The sequence below is a fragment of the Manacus vitellinus genome, unplaced genomic scaffold (genome assembly GCF_001715985.3).
Source record: "Manacus vitellinus isolate BGI_N305 unplaced genomic scaffold, ASM171598v3 scaffold_15_pilon, whole genome shotgun sequence".
In the NCBI taxonomy this organism is placed as follows: domain Eukaryota; kingdom Metazoa; phylum Chordata; class Aves; order Passeriformes; family Pipridae; genus Manacus; species Manacus vitellinus.
Window position 1 is genome coordinate 3,060,133 of NW_021939122.1, and position 25,694 is coordinate 3,085,826.

At 37.8% G+C, this 25,694-nt stretch overlaps 1 protein-coding gene across 1 annotated transcript in view; it reads right to left on the reverse strand.

Annotated features, from left to right (window-relative positions):
- ADK (adenosine kinase) overlaps positions 1 to 25,694 on the reverse strand; it is a 260,288-nt gene that overhangs the window by 24,463 nt on the left and 210,131 nt on the right. Inside the window, exons 7-8 of the mRNA XM_018069002.3 lie at positions 23,710 to 23,745; positions 17,098 to 17,212 (exon numbers count right to left, since the gene is read on the reverse strand). Of these exons, the coding sequence (XP_017924491.1) occupies positions 17,098 to 17,212; positions 23,710 to 23,745 (151 nt within the window). The remainder of the gene's footprint in view (positions 1 to 17,097; positions 17,213 to 23,709; positions 23,746 to 25,694) is intronic.

A 25,694-nucleotide genomic window follows, 5' to 3' on the forward strand; every position in this document is an offset into this window, starting at 1 on the left:
AGCACACAAGAGTATTGCCATTTGCCCGCCAGGCACAGATTTCAGAGGGAGCTGAAACTGCGCCCACTGAACTGCCAGCAAACACACTCCTCTAGCTCGGCATGGCTGCTGGAGACATAAGGTAGCGTTCAGAGCTAAATCCTCTTCCTGGGATTCCTGTCCGCACTGAGAAAGGGGTTGAGGACTCGGAAAACGAAAAGGGTGTGAAGTCATAGGCACCAAAATTAAGAAAAGCTCCTGCAGATACTTCACTGATACAACACGGTGACTCTCTGGGGAGTGCTATGAAGAGCTCAGATCAAAATCGGTCCTGCAGACAGGAGAGATGGGTTACAATAAATGAAACCCATGAATTGTATGATCCCAGTCTCTATTGAGAGCAAGCTCTACTGCAGGGAGCTGAGTCACACCAATGAGCACAGGGTGACACAAAACCAGATCTGGCCTTGGATATTAACAAATATAAAGCATCTCGTTCTGCACTGTAAATCCTACATGTATTGGTTTGACCACTGTACAACTTATTTGATCCTCACATGTAAAAATCCAAGCAACATCCCCCTCCCAATTATTTTCTGAGTTGTATATGGGCATTGGAAATATAAACAAATCTATTTCTACCTGTAAATAGATAGCTCAAGAATTGAAAACACACAGAAACAGATGACAGCTGGAATATCAGTGTCCAAGGTAAGGAATACATCACATACATGTGTCCAAATTACACCAACACATCCGTTCTAGCTCACACGTGCTCTTCAGCCTCCTGAAACCTGGCTATGGGGACTGTGCAATAATGAAGCACCTTTCAGCTCAGAAATCAGACTGTGCACTTCACTTACTCTTTGCCCTGACCCACACACTGTCAGGAAAGCCTGTATGCTTGTACTCCATTTCAAGGTATCCTACAGACACATTTGATACCACTGCATAACCGGGCAATCAAAACATTCTCCTATGGGAGAATCTTCTGACAACTATCAACCTATAAATCAGGTCAAAGCAACTCCTACCCAAAAGCTTATCAGGGCACTGGCTAGAAACAAAACAAAATGAGAAAGAGAGAGAGAAAAAACCACATTATAATTTGGTTTTGAGTAGGACAAAAACTGTTTTCTGCCTCGCATTTTTCATACATTAAGCATATTGCCCTAGCGGGGTAAACACACCTGTCAAAACTTGCAAGCTTTCTTAGCTATACCTCAGTTTCAGAGTGGTGAACACAGAAATCACATCATTTAAATAAATGCCATGTTACATGACAGCTTTTTTTATGCTACATGATAATCTGAGAAGCATGGGTTGTCAGTGGAGGCAGAAATGGGCCCAAGGCACTTCTATTTCACTTGAGCATCAGTAAGACTGAAAAGAGAAGGAGTGAGCATTAGGTCACTACAGAGCAGCTCTGAAGGAGCTTTTTCTTCTGGGAGAATTTATATTTAGTTTCATAAATAAAATCAGTCCATTGGAATGAAAGAGACAGCCTTCCCCAGAAATATTACTAAAAATAAGTTAATGTATTTCTCCTTAAAACAAAATTAATTTGTTACTAACTGGCCATTTCAGAGGTAGCTATACCATAGACGTTCTACTGCATTGCATTTAAAAATTCAAATTACATGTAGAATTTTCAATTTTTCATCCTTTTAACTCAGAGCTAAGCTCTAGAACTTTTACAATTATATTTTTCTTCTCATTCAGTATTTGTAAATTCCATGTTGGCTTTAGTTAGGATCTCCCTAGACTACTTATTTATTTTTCAAGAATGAAACATGCTTACTAAATGAATTTTCTCAGGCTTTAGCAGGTTTTAAATCTATTAGAAGATGTCACTGCAGTGGAGGCTGAAGTTTGTTCTAATCTCCATAAGAAAGTATTCTGCTCTTAAAAATCCAGTTAAAACAGAGCAACTTCAAGGTTTTTAATGGAATTCTGTAAGGGTTATGTCAGTCTAAGAAAAGAACCTGTCCCAAAATGCAGGAGTTTATATATTCCCTACATTAGTTGCAGATAATTTCTTAGATAATTAAATACCCCAAACTATGCTCTCTGTAGTATCATTTTATCAGTTTGAAAGTATTCCCTAACCATTGATGTAAACAGGATGGCAAATCTACCACCTTTTAAAAATAAAATCAGATACATTTTAATGTAAATTACGCAACCCTGAATTTATACAATTATTGACTACATAGTGCACTAAATTCATTTGGATGCAGTTACTGAAATAGCAGTTTTGACAAACAGCTTCTGGCAAGGGTTCTTCAATCATATGTTTGTGTACCAAGGCCTTGAAAGCATGGTAGTACACAGGTATACTCGTACACAACAGGCTTTACAGGGACTGTCATTTAATGTAAACTCCAATGATACAAAGTCAGGCTGCTTGACACAACCAAAATAACTAACCTAGCAGAAAAATTAAAAATTTTCAGCCTCTGTCTCTGCAGAACCTTGTCAAACTCCTACCATTGCCTGTCACTCTTGGTTGTTTCCTTTAAAGTATTATTTCTGCAGTATTAAATTGCTGAATCATTCAATTTAAAGTCAGTTCAAAATTATACACAAACCAACACACTGATCTTTTTAGAAGCAATAAAACATTTTACAATGAACTTTAGTTGGCGCATCCAGGCAAGTTCAACTCATGATCTTTTAAACCTAATGTGTATTCTTGTGTCATCAAGGTCAGCACCAAGGTATGTATTAGAAGAAAAAAGTAAAATTCCTGCCCTGAAGTTTCTAACCTGAAACACAAGACTGGTAAGCAAGTAAATAGATACATATAAATGAAATGTGGACACTCTGCTGATACAATTAAGTTATGAAAAGTTGTGAGGAAAGTCAAGAAACAGATACGGCTTTAAAAACCAGACAGATATGCAGGAAAAACCTCTGGTTAGCCTACAGAGTGAAATAATCTGAACTGCAACCTAAAAATGCGGGGAAAAAAAATGGAAAAATGCTTGTTACTTGTTCCTTTGAGAACCGTTTCAGTAGAAAAAATATACTGGCTATTTAGACAGTTTGACTGCTTTTTTTGTCATTTTTTCCTAGCAGAAATAAACCCAGATTTAAAAAAACCAAAAAGGCTTTCAATTTAACATTTTTGAAGAAAAACTTTCCTTTTTTTAGGGAAAGAAAATTAACTTCTGTAACTCTTGACTTGCCAAATCCATACTTGTACCAAGCTTCTACTCATCTTTGCTGCTTACTGTGTAAGCACTCTCTTTTTCAGCCCATCCTTCTCCATTGCCTGTTGATTCTTGATGATTAAAGCAATGACTTAAGTGTTTACTGGTGACAAGGAGGCTGATTGTAGCTAGTAAATTTGGATTTTTATGCCAACAAAAACTTAGAAGGCTTAATTTTTTTCCATATAAATACAAATCTGATCTGATCATCGCTACTTGGTGGCAATGGAGTCAGGAGCAGACGGTGCCAGGAAGGAACAAAGCTGCTTGGGAGCAGACTAACATTTGGAGCAGGCTTTTCTGCTGAATGTACTTGTCAAACTCGACCTTTGAGCCTGTATTGGTTTATTCATCCAGTCTCCTCTTTCTTTTTTCTGTTTTTATTCTGAAATGCCTGTACATTTGCACATTCAGGGCAAAATAGGAACAGCAGTAGCTGTTCCTCCTGTAGCTCTAACCTTTCATGAGCAGGTCTCTGGTTCCTTGTTCACCCAGAGAATCCACCAGTGCCCCCACCTCAATGGAGAAGAGGGCTGGCATTCCCCACCAATGTATCTCATTCCAGCAAGTGGAGTGCTTCAACCCCAGCCTATCCCTAGAAGTTTGGCTTGGCCTTGTAGAACCAAACCTTGTTTCTCTTTGTTATTGACTTTTTGAATATATTTTCATTTCTGTATTGATTTCCCTAAGCCATTGGAGACTACAGCTTCACATGCTCTTGTCTTCTAGACCAGTGACGTGACTCCTTCAGAAGCCAACACACAATACACATCCAGTACAGATATCTAACATGATTTACTTTGTTCCTCCAAACATGTTTTGATTGCACACATAAAAGACCAGTTTATGTTTTCTGTATTCTATTTTTCACAACAAAACAACAGTGCCTTCATTTTTGAAATGAAAATCTAAAATCAATCCTTAGTTTTTTTATATTTGGGTTTAACCAAATATAAAAATGTCAGTACAAAAAGGAGATACTTATAGTGCATGATGCACCAGAGATTAAAAGAAAATTGCATTTTGAGCACTCTACTAACTAAAGTGTTTAACTGCTCACAAATGGATTTTCATATTTTTGTAGTAATTTACAGAGGGTAATAAGTACTGTAATCTAATCCACCACAATTACATAATTTTTGGCCAACTTGCTGTTTATAAATACTGCAAGTATTAGGTTATTAAATTTTTTACAATTAGGTGACGAAGAAAGCTGTTTATTGCCTTCCGTTATACCCTCTGTTAATAAGATCTTTGTTGCAGATGTTCATGTATGCTGCATTGATGTTTAATGGTGCATGATGCTCTAGGTGGTTCCCATAACCTTGCTTTGTCTACTATGAGCTGACTCAATTGATATGATAATAGAGAAAAGAGGTCTGAAACAAGCTGGGCTGTACTGGCACAATTTGCATAACCTTTAAATTTGCCATCACTTGATAGCCAACTGCTCCTAAAAAATTCTTATTCAGTTGTCAGCGACGACAATGTACTGTAGGAACAGCTTTCAGCCATTGGACAGGTGCGGAGGGAAGAGAGGGCATGCACAGCTTATTGCACTTTTATATTCTATCAGGAAATGTACTTATTATCAAATTTATAAAGCCAACAATTTGGAGTAGAGTTCTGTGGTTCCATTTGTGATCAACTGCTATCAGCCACAACGCATGGCCTGGCATCCTTTCAGGTTCACAGTGCAATATCACAGTGTCTCATTACAAGGGACATAAATATTTGGTTCCGTAGACTCTTCTCTGATTTAGTTTTGACTGCTAATCACGGGGGCAGGCAGAAGAATCAGGATGGATTAGGAGAGCAGTGGGGGGCACAGGGTAGCAGACTAGAGCAAACAAAATCAATGTAAGCAATCTCCCAAACTTTAAATCTGGTTTCAGAGGACTCTGTATTCTTTTTGAACAAACATTATTATTATATCATTCACTAGGTATAGCCAAAACATAACAATATAAAAATAGTCTGTGTTTATTCTGTTCACTAAATCTGCTGTCTGTATATACTCTATGCCAGGTCTGCTTACTTTACTGACTTTATTATTCATAACAAAGAAAACAGCTATGGTGAAAGTAAGCCAGAGCCTACTTTCATTCAAATGGGATCAACTACATAAACATTATTTTTGTGGTATCCAAAAGTTTATATCTTAACTGCCACTTCATATTCTATATTATGCTCAGGTGTGTCAAGGCCAGGTCTTTGGTACCAGACTGACAGGCACAGTCTACTTTTCAGATATGACATTTAACCAATTCCACTCTGCGTTATCTCTGAAACCTACTGTGGAAATCACTGAGCCAAACTGATCATAAAATCTCACAATTCCACTTTTAGACAATTAACCATTTCCAAGCACTCCAATTAACCTCCCACGCCCTCAGTGTTAATTCTAGATGTTTTGTCATCTTACACAGAATAAATCCTAAATCCCCAAAGTCAGGCAAAGCAGGACCCATTCAAACCTCCTTCTTTGTCTGCTTTTTCCACTAGACAGGATCTCTGCTCTGTCCCTCCTGGAGCTAAGGATTTGTCTTCTATTCAGCCATCTATTTCCCACAACTTTCATTGCCTGCAATTGGATGCTACAGCAGAGAAACTTCTAATCAAAGGGTCAGTTCCTGCAGTTAATTTTCATCCAGGGACACCATACATACCTACATTTTACTCTCCTTCCATTCTGTGCAATTATTTTATAGGGACTATTTGAGCAGGTGAAGATTAGAGGCTTGAAAACGTAAGTTCCATCATTTATGACAAAAGCATGACATGGATAGCTACAATTTAAACTTTTCTACAATGTTCATTCAACTGTAATCACAAGATGGGAAATAAAATCTCTAAATTAAAGATGATAGGCTACAAGAGTCTGTAGGGCACCTTCTGAGCACAGATTCTGCTGTTCAAACTCTTCTGTGATGATTTGCTATGAAGGGAACTGCTGCCTAGTAAAAAACAGGCTAACTCCGACAAAATAATGGGAAAAAAGAGATCTCCTACAGAAGATAACGTGCCTGGGTGCCAGTGGTCAAAAGGTGGAGTTCTTTATGCCCCTTACTTGTGCCATACAACATAGAAGACACCTCCAGGTAAAATGTGTTATCAAATCTTTCAGCGTACATAAAGTTCGCTTTTCCTATAACCTCTAGGAAGACTCCAAAAATGGAATCGCAGATCCCAGACAAAGTACAACACACAAAAAGACACATGGATCAGTATAATCCATTAATATTCATGAATGTTTTAAGTTCTCCATGACCATAATCGATATCCAATGAAGTTAATGAGATCTTTCCATTGATTTCAAAAGACACAGGGGTGAGCCTCACAGACAATAACATCTCATTCTCTCAAGCACTCCAGCTGATAACACACACTTTGATGATTTGCTACCTTCCCATCCAGAATTCCAGGGATAAACAAAAGGGATGCTATCTTATTTCAAACTGGTTTTGCCAAATGAGCAGTATATCATTATAAAAGTCCATATGAAGCATTTAGTACCTTTAACTGAGGAGCAGCCAAGGCCACAGCAGTTAGGGGTGTTGTTAATGCCAGCATGAGATCCAGAAACAAGACCTCCGTTATTTATTTAAGAAGGAAATGTAAAAACCCCCTGAATGTGTCATCCTCCCAGAAGGTTAAGATTTTGTTTTGTTTTAACTTTGGGCCTCTGGAAAGCAGCGATTAAAACTCTTATGTCTTCTAACACATCTAAGAGCATCCAATAGATTTAAACACTGATAGGTAGAGTTTTAAGTTCAAACTGGCCTTGACCTTGGGCAGTATGACATTATCTGAAAACCATTAATGGTCTGAAACTAAAGGAAAAGCTCATTAATAAAAGCAAACCCATATAAAGGTACAAAGGCAAAAAAAAAAAAAAGGAAAGAGAAAAAAAAGGAAGTTTTATTAAAAGTATTGATCATGACCTAGGGCACTACAGACATTGATCTCCCCACATCTCCACAGGAAAAAAAAAGTTAAGGCAACAAATTATTGATCTCTTATGAAACCTGCTGAACAAGCCATACATTTAATTTCTTACAATGAAAAAAATAATCACACTAAATTAGGATACAGAGAAAATCTATTTCTTAAAAATTATTGGTAAAAAAACCCCTACATGATTAATTTCAAAAAATAGCCACCCTGTTAGTATGATTTGACCCTAAGTGTTGGGAGGTGAGAAGCCTATGCACTGTAAACCTTTAAAGCACGGGTTTCAGATTTCAACTCATTAAAGCATATGCTTTTAAGGAGAAATGTCCATTGCTGAATATTGCAGCAAAATAGAATGAATGCACAGAAAAGGACAGTGCTGGACTTTAAACTTCAAGCATAAATTTAATTAAAAGTTTCTACGATTATTATTTTCTATGAAGCAGAATACTGTAGTTTTGGATTTTCTTCAGTTTGTTCAAAAAGTCAGAAAGATATTTAGACTGACAGAACACTGTAGCTCTAGAAACAGTCTCTGAAAAATTGAAGGTCACCAGAATTCCCTCTTTGGTGTACGTGGAGAGGGGTAGGTGTCATTTTCAGAAAACAGGGATAACCTTGACAAAGTTGCATTAATTACATGTGTATGTGAAAAGCATAAATTAAATTTGGAAGGCTGTCATTAGTTCCAGTGCTTCCCAATTACTGAATGAACAATTCTGCTGTCTCACTATTCTCCTAATGGAGAAAACATTGGTGGTTTCCAGCACATGAGATGTTAAAGAGTTGTTTCCCTTCTGATAGCATATCAATGGCTCTGCCTCTGTATTTGCTTTGCAGACATCATTCTACAGTATTATCAGGTGATGCTGAAGCAACTTGTGTTCCAACTTTGGAACTACAGCCTTTGTTGCTAGATGGAAGTTCAAAACAAAACACCATGTTCTATGACTCAAAGAGAGGCTCCACAGCAACTTCAGCCACTACAGCTTGCAGATACATCCCTGTCTCCCTCTATGGCAAATGCCACATGCACTCCTCCCATGCTGGCACCAGCATCCAGACCCTGCCAGGAGCTAGTCCAGAATGCTCCACACCTCACCAGGGCAGCTTTCTGCCAGTCTGTGCAGACTGCTGAACTGCCCCATGTGGGTGGAGAAGTGCTGGTAGGGTGGGGGAAGAGTAGAAGATGGAAATGTGTGCCCTAGGAGGAGCATTTATTTTGGATTTTTCTATCAGTTTAAAATTGCCAGGAACCCCAGTCTCAGTATCTTGTGCTCTGAGAACCACATAAGTCACAGAATGAGTAAGGTGAACCCTCTTTCCTTCCATGGTTGCCCAGAACAGTAGGGGCCTGCCTTGGTAACCACAAGGCTTAACTGCTACCATTCTCTCTTTTCAGGATTTCTGGTAGGTAGTTCTGTTGCTCCATAGTTTGAGCAAACGGAATAATATTGTACTGATGTAACGTTTTCTGTACAAATACCTCACAATTCACTCAGGTCACCAGTAAAATGATACCAGTTTTAAAGTATTACAGCCATGTATACAGGAGACACCAGAAATTTATGATGAATTAATTCTTTGTGGATGCTTTAACGGTGAAAGTCTAATTTCTACAAAAGAACCCCAAACAAAACCAATCAACCAACCAACCAAAAAACCCCAAACAAAACCCACAAACCAATTTAAAAAAGCTGCAATGCACCTAGGTACTTTCTTTCCTGAACAAGAATGTCCATTTGGGATTTAATGGCACCTGAATCAGTAGCTTACTGTAAATTTAATTCAATTTTGCTCTCCAGAGTCAAGCAAGGCAGGCATCAAGCGGTTTAAGAGGTGGCCTGACCAAAAACCCCCTGCCTAAGTCCAGTTTCAATGTTAACTGTGGGCACATACTATGGGGTAGCACCCTCCAGGCTACAGATACCATTTCTGAGGGGAGTTCTCCAGTGCATCATGTGCCATCTTCATGTGAGACATTTCGATTCATTCGGGATAGTAAAAACAAAAGTTGAGTGTGAAGAATGGCAAAAGTGTCTAACATTAATGGGGTATAGAATTCTTTGTCAAGCAGTGTAAAAAAGGTGCCCATTTAAAAAACAACTCTAGCTTTAAATACACAGTGATGGGCTCTAAACCATGTATTACCAGACCATAATGAAAATTTGAAGTTACAACAGATAATTCTATGAAAATGTCAGATCAATCATCAGTGGCAGCCAGAAAAGCAAATAAAATGTTAGGAATTATTAAGAAAGAAATATAGAACAAAGGAAACAACAAGATTAAACCACTTTGTAAATTTCTCAGGCACTTGCAAATTGAACATTCTGGTCCCCCATTCACAAAGAGAAAGCAGACCTGAAAAAAGGTGCAGTGAAGGGTGGCTCAGGGTGTCAGAATTATGGATCAAAACAGAACAAGTAAACAGAATAGAAAAAGAGTCTGGAATAAAAGACTAGTGCAGGGGACATAAGCAAAAGATCTGCAAAATCAAAAGTAAAAAGACATTGTACATGGAATGATTGTGGATGAGCTGTGCAATACAAGCAGCTGGAGATAGCCAGGAACATTCTTAAGTGCCTGAATCCAAACAAATAGAGGAATGTATTTCTTTACATAACACAGAGTCTGTGACACTTATTATCATAAGATACTATGAATGATAAAATCCTATTTTGGTCTATTAAGCACAAGGAAAATATCTCTAGTTCTCAAATTCTCAAGCTACATTTTGCTGGAAGCTAGGGGAGTGTAACATGGAACTATTATTATAGATTTGCTCTGGTTTTATCCTCTTTTACAAGCACCCACTGCTTTTCACTGTTGCAAACATCAGGTTAGACAGACCTTTGGTGTGCCTCAGTTCTGCTCCCAACTCTTTCACTCTATATTGCTATTCCAACATCATATAATTTCTACTACAAAAACAATGGATTTGTCTATTAGCAGTTTTGTCTCAAAGAATCCTTTTTAGAATTAGGTATAAAACCTGATGTCCTACATCAATGTATCTGTATCTGAGAAACAAATACAGAAGTTCTCTGTGTAACAGTAAATATTCCCTGGCCCATATTTATTGTCCTTCAACAAACATGCATTTTCCCACAGCTTAAAGGGGTACTTTTTCCTCAGAATGCCAGAATGTAAATTCATTGTAGTGCCTGAAATTTGAGCTAAGTTTAATAAGAGGCACAGTTTTGCCTTGAACATTCCTTACTACTAGCAATTGCACATGGAAAGGGGATTTCCCAGTTTCACACTCGATTTCTGGGCTAAACTAGCATAACACTGTAGGCTAGAAAAGACATTCTTTTCTGAAATCAATATGAAATTACTAAAACACACACATGTATCTATTTATATATGTGCATACGCATCCTTTGAGATGCAACAGCTGATACACTTTTAAGTCCAGTCAAGATACCTGTATTCAGGAATTTAGGTTTTAATAATGTGTTTCAGCTGTCTAATAAAATGCTCAGTCTTCTACTCCCACACAGCATGAAAGTGTGAATGGTCTCAGTTACAAAAAGGTATTACCAGCTTTGCTATTCATTAATCCCTATAAACAAACATTCATTATTAATTTAGATTTTGTGGTTTCCTAAGACACAAAAACCCTAATTCTTCTGGGCTTTCTGGCTCATTTGTTATACCATTAGGGGACTAAAATTTCCTTTTCTTTTAAGTCCACTTTTGGTTTTGAAACTTTTCTTTCCATTTGTGAATATAAATAGATAGGGAAGAGTGAAAGTGTGTAATCGTGTGAAAAAGAGAGTACATGGTAATATAATTCGACTACTGTTTCCCCGGGTCCAAGGTACTGTTCTTGTTTGTGTAAAGCACATGAAGCCTAGCTGATAAAAAAAGAGCTAGTCAAGGTTTTCCTGTCTGGAAGGCTAAGCATGAAAGCTGTAAGCAAGGAAAAAAAATAACACCTTTTCCTACTTCTTAGAGAAGAACATACAATATACTCAGTAACTTACAGAAAGAGGAGCTGCAAACAGACCCACCATAAAATGTCAACAGTGTCAATATTAATAAATACTTCTGTGTTTTATAGATAGGCTTACAAGGTAACACGCTGCTCTGTGATTGCCCCACAACCCGTCAAAGAAAACCTACTGCCCTCTGTTTGGACCAGGCTTTATACTTGAACATCAGCCCTTTTCATTACCCCAAAAAGCATACAGCATCATGCTATCATGATCTAAGAATGGCCCTTAAAACCTCTCATTTCTGTAATTATGACAACCCTTCTCAAACAAATGCTTGAAAAAAATCTACTAAAATATTTAAGATCTAACAGATCCTTACAAAGTAAAAGAAGCTTCATCATTCATAAAAACATACTATCATTTGTCAATATTTTAATTTAGATTAGGTTTTAGTTCTATCCAAACATATAAACTTTTAATTTATGAACATACCTGTATATATTACCTTAAAAATGGTTGTACTGGGTGACACCAACATCTATTTAGCTCAGTATTCTGTTTCAGAATAACACCTAGAGGCAAATCCCTGGTATCACTCCAGTATCAAAAGCTTGGTAGGCAGGCTCTAAAAGTTGGTAATGTTGCAAGTTTTATTGTGACATATTAACTTGCCTACACTGCAAATGCTGTTTAATTTATGGAATAGATAAAATAACAATAATAACACACAGAAATTCACAAAACTCTTTTTTTATGTAGTACGTGGTAGATGCATTAATAAATTCTTAAGATGAACCTCTGTCTTTTTACCACAATAGCCAGCACTGCTAATAGGTTCCCTGAAATATCTCAAGTAATGTGTCCCAAAAAATGAAGATATAAGTAGTTAGTAAGTCCTACTTGAGCTGGTTTTAAAGCTTGAATCCTCAGAAAAATCCATTTTTACTGCCATATTCTAACAAACGAGGTTATTACAAACATGACCTTAAATAGAGGTGGTCCTGCAAACATCAGGGGTTGAGGGGGGAAAAATGGAAAATTCTATGTTCATCCCTGAACATGCCAGATTTCATCATTCATAACTTGAAAAATGCTGAAGTGATTTTCTTCAAATTTGGATTGTTTTTCTTTCCTCTATTAAAGCTATAAAACAAGCCAAGTTAAAGTTTGTAGCTTCAGCTGTTCTTGAATTATGCAAATATTTCAATATAAAAGTATGTTTTTCCATTGCTGAACTGATTTTGCTCAGACTTTCTGAAGATTTCCCTTTGGGCCAAGACCAGTCATAAAACGTATCTGACTAAAAGTAATTTGCTTAAAGTTATGAGCAACTCTTTAAAAGGGATATCTTTCACAGCATTTGATTCTGACAAATGTTATAGAACACATATAGATATGACATATATGTTCCTGCCAGAGCTTGTGAGTTTTGGTGCATTTTTAAGAGCTCCAGCTGCTGAAAACAGGAGATTGCATGTGTTCATTAACTCCACCTGCACTCTCCACTTAGGTATTTTTTGTGGCTACAGAAAAAATATTGAAACATGAAATGTATCCCATAAGCTTAGTCAAATCTCAAACCTCAGTCAAATCCAGAAACTTAGGTCTGGGAAAAAGGATATGATGGAAGAAGGCTGTGATATTGGGACCAGAGTCTTGATAGCCAAGTAATTCCTAGTATGGATGAAGAGCATCCACACAAGGAATTAAACCAGTACAGGTTCCTCAAATAAAATTCTCTGATAAGCAAGTCCATAGATCCCATTTTCAGTTACCAGTCCCTTTACCAAAGCATAATCCTCTGTACTGAAAGGTTTCATCACAGATGTCTCTCACAGGCTGCTTTTTCCCAAGAGAATTTTATCAAAATTCAGTCATGTTGGGGACCAATGCTAGAAAAAAATAAAACGTTTTTCTCAGAGCTCACTTTGAAGGTCACTGAGAAGCTCCAATGCCTTCAAGTTTTTCAGTAAAAAGATAAAATTTGGCATTATCGAAAAATGCACCTCCAATTTCCCAGAGAAGATGCAGATATTCCCATCCCTGGAAACATTCAAGGTCAGGCTGGACGGAGCTTTGAGCAACCTGCTCGAGTTGAAGATGTCCTTGCTCATTTTGAGGGGGTTGGACTAGATGACCTTTAAAGGCTCCTTCCAACACAAACCATTCTATGATTCTATGACACGAAGAGGAGACGGTGATTATCTGCTTGTGCTCTGTAGAGTCTTATTAGAAACTGATGGTTAATTCAGTCAACAGCTCATCTGCATCAGCTCCCGTGTGCCAATCCTAAACACTCCTTTCCTTGCCTCTAAAACACACTGATCACACTCAGCTTGAATTTGAGCTTGCCTCTTCCTTGCAATTATTCCTACTGACAGAGAACAGGAAGGAAGGGGAGAGAAAAGGGGCCTTGGGGCTGGAGGCTGTGACGGAGCAGATACGAACAGACAGCAGAAAGACCCAATGCGCTCTGTTATAAAGACAGAGAAATTTTTCCTCTGAAAACACAAATAATTCAGACAGACAAAGAAAGTGGACTGACAAATGGGAATGGCTTAGATTGAGGCTGCTGATGCAGTTACTGCTTCTCACTGTTTCCATGATGTGACCCAGCTGCATGGACCTCTAAGTTGCCTGTCAATCCATTCCTGAGTGTCTACAGCTCATAGTCTGTTTGAGGTGAGTCACTAGTCAGAACTGTTTGGTCAGTCTTTCCTTTTGGCAATAAACTGTGCCTTTCTGCCCTATGCTGTGCTCCTCAAATACCTGTTGATACTTCCATTCTCTGGAACATCCAGGAACAATAACTGTTGTCATAATTCTCTCCACCTGCAGTGACTAGCTGTATCTGGCCTCCTTCATATCATATACACACACCCACCCCCAAAGAAAGTCCATGTTAAATTTCCAGTATATATAATTCTGAGCTCTTTCATGAATGACCTGGCAACCTGCAACAACTCCTTTTATCCATCCTATTTCCTCTCCTTCCACCCAGAGCTGTAACAAAGTATATCTCCTCATTATTTCCATTACCTGATCCCCATGCAACCTACATATAATTCACTGAAGAGGTGCACCCTTCTCTCTTAACCCAGCCCCATGGCTGCCTTCTCCCAGACCTCTCCCCTGGGGAGCCTGTTCCAGTGCTCAACCACCCTCTGGGTGAAGAACCTTTTCCTGATATCCAACCTAATCCTCCCCCAACTCAGCTTCAGGTCATTTCCCCAAGTCCTGTTACTGGTCACAAGAGTGAAGAGAGCGAAACGTGTCCCTCTGCTTCCCCTTGTGAGGATGTTGAAGACCATAATGAGGTCTCCCCTCAGTCTCCTCCAGGCTGAACAGACATGTGCCTGCAGCCACTCCTCATACAGCTTCCCCTCAAGGCCCTTCACCATCTTCATTGCCCTCCTTTGGACACTCTCTAATGGTTTAATGTCTTTCTGATATCGTGGCACCCAAAACTGCCACAATATTCAAGGTGAGGCCGCCCCAGGTCAGAGCAGAGCGGGACAATCCCCTCCCTCGACCGACTGATGATGCTTTGCCTGATGCCCCCTAGGACAGGGCTGGCCCTCCTGGCTGCCAGGGCACTGCTGACTCATATTCAACTTGCTGTCAGGACCCCCTGGGTCCCTTTCCTCAGGGCTTCTCTCTGGCCTCTTGTTCCCCAGTCTACACATGCACCCAGGGTTGCCCTTTCCCAGCTGCTGAATCTGGCACTTGCCCTTGTTAAACTTCATATGGTTGGTGATTGTCCACCTCTAATTTGTCGAGGTCTCTGCAATTTGTCACAGTCTCTCTGCATAAACATGTTGTTCAACATAATAAGCATGTTCTTATTATTAACCTGGACAAAATATAAAGCAGAAGGTTTGAACAAGCATGCTCAAATCCATAGCTGACTTTGCAAATACTATTTTAATCTAGGCACAAACTCTATGAAACTTTACTGTTTCCTCAGAAAGGCAGAATAAACAACTTCACACAATCTGCTTTTTCAAAAAACATACTCCTGTAGATTAGAAAAAAAAGAATTATTTTATACTGGTAACTCCTAAACGCAGTAATTCTTCCAAAGATCATTTAGAAACTTTTAGACTTTCCACTGCAGGTTTGAAACCCAGACCTAGTTAGTTCTGAGTGTGTTAGCAGCACTCTATGCCATCCTATGGTATTATCATATGCATTTTCCTTCTTTCATTATTATTTTATTGTGAGGAGGTGTGAAAAAGATGGTCCACACCAAAGGAAGAGAAAAGGGGGAAAACAATAACAAATTGGTATCTCTTTCGAGAATTGCCCCACAGGCCAAAGATTTTTATGTTCTTAATCATTATTAAATGACTTAACATGACACACAGAGCCTGGCGAATGATTGCATCCTGACATGAGAATGAATTACAAATGAAATGAAAGATCAAGCTGTATTAGAGGACTGCCTCTGGGAAATGAAAATCTTTAATTCTCTTTTATTATTGACATTTATTTGGCTGCCATGAATAACAACATAGCAAAGAGATTCAGCTATGCTTGTGCACTGAATAGCTTATCCCACGGCTCAAAACTGCCTTAACATTTATCATGTTTGCTTTTGTAGCTGACACCATTGCATACACTCTCTATCCATCTTGCATTTATCATGCATATAAAGTGCATTCTCTAATATAAGTTCATTTCATAGTGAACAAACAGCTAAGATTAGCAAGTGTCAGTCCTCAAATAAGCTCCCAGTTGTAAAAATATCAAAGAAGGGATTAATGGATTTGTTAACAACTCCAGTTTGAAGAATAAAAAAGTACTCAGTTAAAATTAAATAAGAGCACAGGAGGGTTACATATAAGATTTAGGTTTACTACATTATTACTAGTTCATGTGTAAAAACATTTCTATACTGCTATTTCTCAGCCAACTGTACAATACTCGAGGGAAGTGCCTCCATATGGGCCGTTCACGTTATGCAGTAACTTTCTGGGAGGAACACTTCCATCATCATTCAGTGAGATACACATACCCAACTCTCAGTGGCTGGTTTCTATTTCCTTTAAAACAGTTTGTAGCTCACAAAATAGGGGAAGCGGCAAACTATTGGAGAAATCACTCAAACTGCTGCTAGGAATGATCTATATAGCAGTGACATACCTGCTTAGTGCCCAGGCCTGCAGCCACAGTCTGAAGCCAATTCTGATTTCGAGGCAAATATTGTATGAGTGAGCACCAGTCCCTCAGGTGCAAAGCTTCCTCAACTTCACTTGATTTTCAAAGGAGGAATTCAGCCCTGACTAATAACTTAACTTGTGAAGGAACGAACTACTAAAATGGCTTGCCACAGCACATGTTTTTAATAGCTTTATTTAGTCTAGAAGCATAGGTGGACAGAATTAAAGAGACTGTCAAAAGGTAGGCAGTCATGTTTATAATGCTTAAATCTGTGCATCGTACTTCATCAGTTTAGACAGCAGAAACTACTTCTATCCCTGCTAGAACACCTTTTTCCCACGTACTCCTTTGAGAATTGAAGAGCAGACGGCTGAGAAAAGCTAAAGTGAGACTTTCTGCTCAAAGCAAAAAAGCCTGGAAAATTCACTTAGTACTGGATTTCACTTCCTCCTCTTCACAAATGTTTAAATATACTACACTGTTGCACAGCTGTTCTCAGCAGGCATAGTGTATTCTTGTTTGCAGCAAAGATGGCTACACAGATAAAATCTCAAGTCATAAAAATCTGAGTAAAACCAACTGGATCAATATTTTAGATCTATGTTATAAAAAAAGAACTTAAGATGTTCAGAACTAAATTCTCAGGCATCCTTGTGAAATATTAACTTTTTAAATTCGGAATCTTAAAACAATTAAAAGCATAAAAGATGAGAAATATGGACTAACATCAAAAGGCAAATGCTCTGACTACCATTTAACAGTTAAAATTTGTAAAACCACAACTTGTAATTGTTTAACTGGAATATTTACTGTGAGCAACAATGGAGATTTGAAAAATATACCTGTAGCCATGACAGTGTCATCTTTCCCCTGGGTAAAGACCACGATCCGTTGCCTTTTAGTGTTCACCTTGGGCAGGGCTTGTGTCTTCCGGGCTATCTCTTTAATGTCTTCAGTCTGTTCACAGAGAGAAAGAAAATTCTTGTTACCAGCACACTAGAGTGGTGAGAGATTAGAACTTTATTAGCAGATCAAAGATTTATTTTCTTACAGCTAGGTATAAAATAGACTTCATTGTCAGTAGAGGAAGATTTTTAAAAGGAGGAATACTTCATTCTCTGAAGGGTTTATGTAGTACTATGAGACCACTGTTTTTAATCTTGATAATGATAGTTCAGCTATTCCAATTGCTGCAAAACTGCAAAGCTAACAAAGGAATTAAAGAGCATTTCTTAATGAGTAATTAGTGGGTTTCTTTGCTGCTGACTGGATTCTAACTGTACCTATCATAAAATTAAAAATAAAATTGGTAAGAGAATACTTTGGATAAACTCTGAGCCTGATTTTCATCCAATTTAGCCAGGTTTTATACTACTATAATCCCTCTGATTTCAGCAGGATTACAAATACTGTTTCTCTAACTTCCCTACAATAACTGGTCTCATCAAGCAAACAGCACCTGAGAGGGTGTGCAGCCCAGGTGCCCCCTGGTTGCATAATTGAGATGCAAGGAAGTAAAGGGCATAAGGTACATTCAGTGGGGCACAGAACATCACCAATTTTCTGACATAAGGCTAAGGTGCAAAAGTTTCAGAAATCTTCACTTTAAAAGGATGTTGTACTTCTTTGTGCATGTGGGTAGGAACAGAGAAACTGGTATATTGAACTGAACCTCTCGTCCACCCAGCACCTTTGACAGCAACAAGCTTGCAATGTTAGAACTGATGCACGAAACTCTAACAACACAACTTGCCATTAGAGTGTTATACTTTCTATTATCACTGTTGCCCTATGATCTGAAACACAAGAATTTCAATTTCTAATTGACTTAGTTCTCAATCTAATCTAAATATAGGTATTCCAATATTTAATTGTATTAACATCAAACCCATTTACAATGCTATATGGGAACCTTTGGTTGTCAGATTTATCTCAAGTCAGTAAGTTCTGCAAATTAACTTTGGTATATGTAATCTATTTCTTTCCATAATTTATGTATTTTTCCTTTTTTTTCTTCTTTTATTTCCTAACGTTATCCTCTGTGCTACTTACTGTGTCCCACTTTATTCACATCTGCGTTAAACAACACCATACTACTTTCCCAGTTTGCTCTTGTGTACAAGGAACTGTAGTGAAACATGGTGAAGGCCCAGTGTTGAAAAAAGAACAATACTTTCTCATTGTTTTGTGTACTGTTTGTTATGAATCCAAACTCATTTTTTAACACTACTACATATTGAATAGAGTTCATTTATAAAGCTGTCCAGAGGGGTTTCAAGTCATTTACCAGAGTTGTTACAATTATTTTATATTATTATTAAATTGATTTGTATCTTTCAAAATCAGCATACTGTGTTATTTTGAAACCCAGGTACAGCATGTACCATTTTGACAAGAGTCTGATTATTTTTCATCAGAAGGGCAGGTAAACGCTTCAGGAACTATAATCTACATATCACTCTGTCCTGGTTACTTGCCTTTTTTTTTTCTTTTTTTTTGTTGTTCTTCCAGCACTTCATCTTTCCTATGGACAGAGAATATGCCTGGGCTATATATTTACCAACACCCATTGATGCAAAAACTACATACTACTTCTGCAACACTCTTGGCCTCCCTTTAATTTCTTCCCCAACTGTGGCAGTTAGAGAGCCCATTGATTTATACACATTTGGCAAACATGAAAGTAGTTTCCCCTTTCTTATTGGCCTCTTTATCTCTTTTTAAAATTCTCTATTACTTTTAATTTCCATATACTGTGCTCTCATTTGTGTTATTTCTTTCTCCCTCCTGCTTAGACAGTTAACAAAGCATTCAGAAGGCAATGTCTTCCCCACCAGAGAAGAGAAGAACCTTAAACCTCCTCTGTGTGGACTGAGGACAGTAAAAAGGGGCCATCTTACCCCTAATTCTCAGAAGGTGATGAGTCCCTTAAAGATGCCAGAGAAAAGCACTGAAATTGCTGTTCCTCTGTTTTGAAATGTCTTTTTAAGAGGTTTAAGAACAGCAGGTATCAGCTGGCGGTACAAGCTGTTGAACAGGGGACGAATGGAGAATATAGCCCTTCAGCTTGCTAATATGTAGGCTTCTGAAGGTTAACCTAAACCCTGAAATATTTCAGGCCTTGATAATTAAGAGATCCACAAACTAGAAACTGCAATAAATCATCATGAGGATCAAAGGAAACAGGAGAGAGGTGTTTAGTTTTTGCTAAGTTGGAAGTGGCTACTGGTGACTTTATTAGGCTCATTTACAGTGGAGTAAAACAGGCACAGAAATCAAAGAGCTTGAAGATATTTGTGCAATGTATTTACATGCACATTGAATTTTGAAAGGAAAATGATGAAGTTATAATAGGGGAAAACGGCATGACCAGAAGATGATTTTTGCAGCTTAAGGAAGAATAAAGATTAACTTACATGAAGAGAGGACCCTGAGGAAAGAGATTAGTGAAGAATGATGGTAAAGGATGAAATAAAGTAGACAGTGAAAGAAAGTAAAAAGCACAAATGTTTTCAGGAAGAATTAAATACATAAAAAGGATGTAAAGCATAAGTACAAGGAAGGTATTTAGGAGGAAAAGGTAATTTAAAAAAAAAAGCAGAAATTTCCAGACAGAGTGATTTGGAGATTTGTGTCTGACTGTGCAGACTTTAAAAGTAACTGAATAGCATTTTCTGTGAAAATTAACTTGACCATTTTCAGACAAAATCACTCTCTATACTAATTTTTTTCAAAGGAAGAGAATAAAATAGAGCTTATATAGTGGAAGAGCTTCAACGTCAATGCTGAGGAGGCTTCAACTTATGCACAATATATCTCCATTTTACCATTAGGTTGTATTTTGAAGGTCAACTGTGACCTTATACAATATGTGAATATTTACAACTTAAGACTGCAGAGGTACTATGCCTCTTATTTCATTGTCAGGCAAGCATCATGGAATGTTGTCATCTGCTATTTCTGTTCAGAATATATATAATATTTTCAAATAATATAATATATATATATGTATAATATTTATTTTGCACTGACTCGTACCTGCCCACATACTGAGACTTTCTTATACATCCTTTGTCTACAGACATGGCTGATAAGACTGTACTGTTTATGGTCCTAAAGCCTCAGTAATGTGCCCCAAATTCACAGGATACTCAAACATATCCAGTTATATACTTGAATCTGATTTAACAAAGCTGTCATACAAATCTCACTAAAGCATGATTTTCCCATTGATGCTGCAACTGAAAAAACTCACGTGGCATTCATTCCAGCAAGTAAGTGGAATATGTGCATGTGAAGAAAGCACATCAGATAACCCAGAATCAGACAAAATATGTGAAAAACTATGCTAGACAAACTACGTCTTCTGATTTCTGCCTCTGAACAGGTACCCAATAGCTGGGACTACCACAGCCCTGACCTAAACAGGCCATTAAAACCATTGAAAACAGTGGACCTGTGCAGTGTACCTTGTTAATTTGAAGACCTAAATCTGGTTCAGGGTACCAAAACTCTGATTTTGTTCCCCAGCCAATATGTACTTAGGAGGAGACCTCTACCTCTAACAAGAGAAGTTATTCTGTATGGCAGCTGCTACCAACCCCTGAGATACCTACTGTTCCACTCACTTTGTTTTCCCTCTTTGGTTGACAGACAGAATTGAACCCTAAATATTACGTTTAAAGTAGGATTTTGCTTTCCTAATTCCCACACAGAAGAAACAGCAAGTTATCCTTTTGTAAAAACAAAACCTCATAAACCTTTGTTATCTGAAACGTATTAGAAACATCCAGTTAAAATATACTGACAACCATTCTACCACTTTAATGGAAACCAAGTCTGAGAGCTTCCCTGGGATAAAAATTGTGCCTGTTACAATGGATTACAGAGATGACTGCAACGTACAATTAGGATGAAGCACTGTCTTTGCAGACATTATTTAATAGTTTTAAAATGTCACAGAACGTGAAATTCACAAAAAACCCTCAACCCCACACTGACGCTCTCCAGGAAGAGACCACATCAAAAGTAATGTTCTACTTCTGATTATTACAGATAAGTGTTGATCAGAAGATAAAGTGAAGGAAATAACGGTCTTCAAATATCGTGATTGATTTTACAAAAGTACCCAGTATTTCAGCAAAGTACAATGGAAAACTAACTGCTGGTAAGGTGAAACATAAAAATTTCTTTCAGTGGACTTTCCCTTACAAAGGAACAAACCAGATTTCTGTCACTGAAGCATTTTCTCCTGTCTATGATAAGATTTTATTTCTCCAGAAAAGGTGTATATTTTCCTGAAGTTGTCTTGATTGAAACTTTTTTTTTTCTCTTCAAAAACTGTTCCAGATACACTTAATCCATGTTTAAGAGATGCATTTAGTATGCAAAACTGTTGAAATTACTGAGAGGTAGAACACCTGATTCTCTATGCTAAAATATTTCTGATTAAATTCAATTGCAGCCACCAGCAACTTTTCATCACTTCTATGATAAACATCCTCTTGTTTTTTGCCTTGGTCAGTCAAGTCCTTTCCATCCCTTTGCCATTTTTACCAGTTTTCTATTCTCAATATAAATCACAGAATCAATGTTTCAAGCCTTTGAGAGTTGCTGGAAACTTTCCTTGGTTTTAATTGAAAGCCTAACTGAAGCTCCTTTGAGTTTTTTGCAGGATACTTTATTTAAGTATGATTTTTATTTTTTTTTTTTGTCTCCACAGCACAATGGGAAAACACAACTGTGGATGCTTATCAAGTTTTACACATCTCTGTCAGCAAACTTGACATGTGAGTCGTTGCCAAGCAAGGGGGCAATAAGAGATAAGATCATAATCATTGTGCACTTTACTGATATGCTGTAATCAAATGTGGCAGATTTAGGATGTTCAGGAGGAACTGTGCTAAAATCTCTAAGCAAGCACTAATGGAAAGGTTAATATGATGGTAGTTAGCAGACACCAGCAAAAGCAGTTTGTCACTAGAGCTGAATTTAAACCAGGCACATTCAAAGTCTTTAGCTCAAGGGGGCAATAAAAATATAGAATGGGTAGACTTAATACACTACTTCCTTTCTTTTTATTGTCTAGCTACCAGAGGGTACCAATAATTTCTTATGCTTCATATTTTGGAGGCATCTGTGAAATTCATTCATTTGCTAGTATAAACTCAAAGTGTATTTTTATGCTTAAGAATATAGATTATACAAATGAAAATTGACAGTGATAAAAAGTCTTGATTTCTACAAAGCAGCCACATGAATTTGGGAAACATAAAATGAAATGGGACAGCCCACAGTTTAATATCTGAAACAGTGATGGCATTGATGTACGTGCTGGTGTATGGTTCTAAAGAAATCTAAATTGTAGAACAAAAGCTGTCAGTCTTTCCCTCTTTTTTTTATATGCAACCATCCACACACAGAAGTGGCACATTTTCAAAGTGATGCAGTTTGAATTGCGCGGTTTCTATTATTTATGCAAAAAGGGTGTTGAGCAGTCAAACTCCTATCTATTCTCTCACACTGCAAACAAATCAATTAAGGTGGGTCTTATTCCAGTGCAAAAAAACATGTAAAAGGATTTATGTGTGTTCAGTTCTGCAATTTAGATTTCAGTGAGATCACTTACTATCTGCAAAATTAGCACAAGCCTTGTCACATTAATTATAGTATTTAAAACCTGCCTATTTGAATTCAGCATTAGAGACCAATAGCTGATGGCTCTCCAGATTAAGCTATCTGAATGTAGCCAATGGGTGGTACCAGTCAAATAAATACCTTGAGAAGATGAAATCAAAAGCTCTGAAAATCACTGTAAAATCAACAGTGTTTACTTCAAGAAAGTAGAGGATCAGACATTTTTAGAGCACAGATGGAAAACACCAACTCGAATATGTTTTGAAACACAAATTCCACACTACCCTTTCTAAAAGAAGCTGTTTGTAGAAGCATGGTTTACATTAATCAGTACCTAACAATTTTATATACAACCTTTCTAAAATTCATTTGCATAATGATAATCCGCATATGGCAGGGTTTAAGTTATTTAAGCGGTGTTATATTTCACTATTTAGTCTTGCTTCACCACTGCTTTAGCAGTGAATCCTTCTGGAGTGTAATGCAGCTAATGAGGTAGCTTTTTAACTGAACAAACTGACAGGTCCCATATCTGCAGAGGCAGCTTGAAACCGTGCCCAACCTCTCGGCTTCCCAAGAGGCTTTTCAAAATTCAATAAATAACATCTGTAGGCGATGTTGGGTGCAGACCTAGCAGAGTGCGTCATAACACTGAGCTGGCAGAACAAAGAAACCATGACGACTGCCAAGTTTCCATGGCAACCGCTGCGAGGCTTGGAGAGTATAATAGCACATCAATCATTGTCCAAAAGAACTTCATTATCAGCAAGAAAAAAACCTTTAGGATCTGTTTAGTGTGCAATTGTGGGTTAACTCACCTCAAAGCCTTGCTCTCTAGCAAAAGTGGCAGCTTCCTGAAATAATAAAAAAAGAACAGTTAATTATAAAGTGCTAGATAATGAAGAAATAACACATTTTGAAACTCATTCAGCCAGTTTTCCTTTTACACGATTATCTCACTATAGCCATATACAGTTGTTCGATTCTGATAGTCGCACCAAAAGCTTCCCCCTCCTTCCCTCAAGCCCAACAACGGTACAATGTCAACACATTTCACAAGTTCAAATAAAGAGGGTACAGTATTTTTTTTCCAAGCGAGGAAAGTTACTTCTGGAGATAGGACTTTGACTAGGAAACCACTGCTTCAAATCCAGACAAACACCCTTCAGACATATTTTTAACTGAAATTGTATCGGATCTCCATTTATGTATGACACACATGTTATCAAGCCATTAAAAAAAATCATGTGTCATCTACAGTGCATTAAAAAACCAGGATCACAAAATGTGCTCAAACCCTTGTGGTAGAATCAGATGAACATTTTAAAATACTCTTGATGTCTTAATCACTGCTTTAGGCAATTTAACTATGTTCTTTTCCTGAAAGAACAGAGGAAACATCAGGGTATCAGAATGTCCTCATGTCTTATTTATATTAATTGGAGCAATTAAAATCTGTTTTGAAACAAAAGCAAGGGGATGGAAGACAAGAGCAATGTTTTTCCCTTACTTTCTACCTTAACATAGGAAATATTGCAGAAAACCCTCAAAGTCTCTATGTTTTAACTCGCATTCTTCCAAATTATCTTTGCCAACTGATATTAACTGAGAGATAATCTCGAGCCAAAATGGTGAGCTGATCCAACTAAACAAAAATAACTACCACACCAAACCAGTCCAGTGTCCCTACAAGAGGTTTTAGTGCTGCAGAGGTTTTTAGTGCTGTGGACCTACATTATCTGTCAATTTGGGGGCAACAGAAGAATTTGATGTGGGTACAATTGATTATAACAACAGTAAGTTGAGGTTAATAAAATGTGATAAGCTGAAAAGCACAACTCCTCAGGCTGCTTCACTGCAGAAACATAAGGCTGACCGGGTTAGCCTTAGCTGATGTTGACAGAAAAACTGAATCATGGTCCTGACAATTGGGTGCGGGCAAGGTTAGCCACTTTGACAATTTACTTACAATTGAATCCCTTCTCGTACATCACACAGGCAATGACATTTGCTAGCCTGGCTGTCAAGGAGGAGTGTAGGGTTCAAAGATATCATGCAGTGTTTTCCTAAACCAGCATGTGATTAACAAAGCCTATGCTCATAGGAAAAAAGGAGCCTGCAAGCTTCCACTCTGAAGTGATGCACTTACAATGAACTGCAATACAATCAAGAAAGCCTCAAATGGGACTGTGACAGAGGGAAAAAAAAAAAAGAGAAATAAGGTAGTGATAAGGAGGAAGAGAATAAGAAAACTGACTAAAAATTATTTCTTGTACCCAAATAAGTTCTTTAACCTCAGGTTTTTGGTCATGTAATTGAAATATGAAGTTACACTGATTTGTCCTAAGAGGATTTTTTTTAAATCCTAATGCAGCAGGACATTAATATATGTGTTAAAATATTGTCTGGCCAGGAAATGGGACACCAGTACATGAAATAAAAACCATTCCAGTGAAGTGATGCTTTCTTGTGTGTGAAACTTTGAGAGAATTCATCTTCATTTTCTGTACTGGGGCACCCATGCATAGCACATGTGGTTTGAAGGACCTGGTCCTTCCACAAGAAAGGATAAATGATTGCACATTTGTTAAAAAGTATCTCGTCTTCAGATTCTCCTGTTAGAGCGTCATCTTTTAGCCTGGTCTGCTGCCTGGCTACATGAATAATGGCAGCTAGCATACAATCATAGATTTTCCTGCAGTTGACCTTTAATCTCAGGGTGTCTGAACACGCCAAAGAACAACAGCAATCTTAATTTTCTTCTCTCCCATCGACTGAACCTCAAAACAACTCCTGAGCAGCT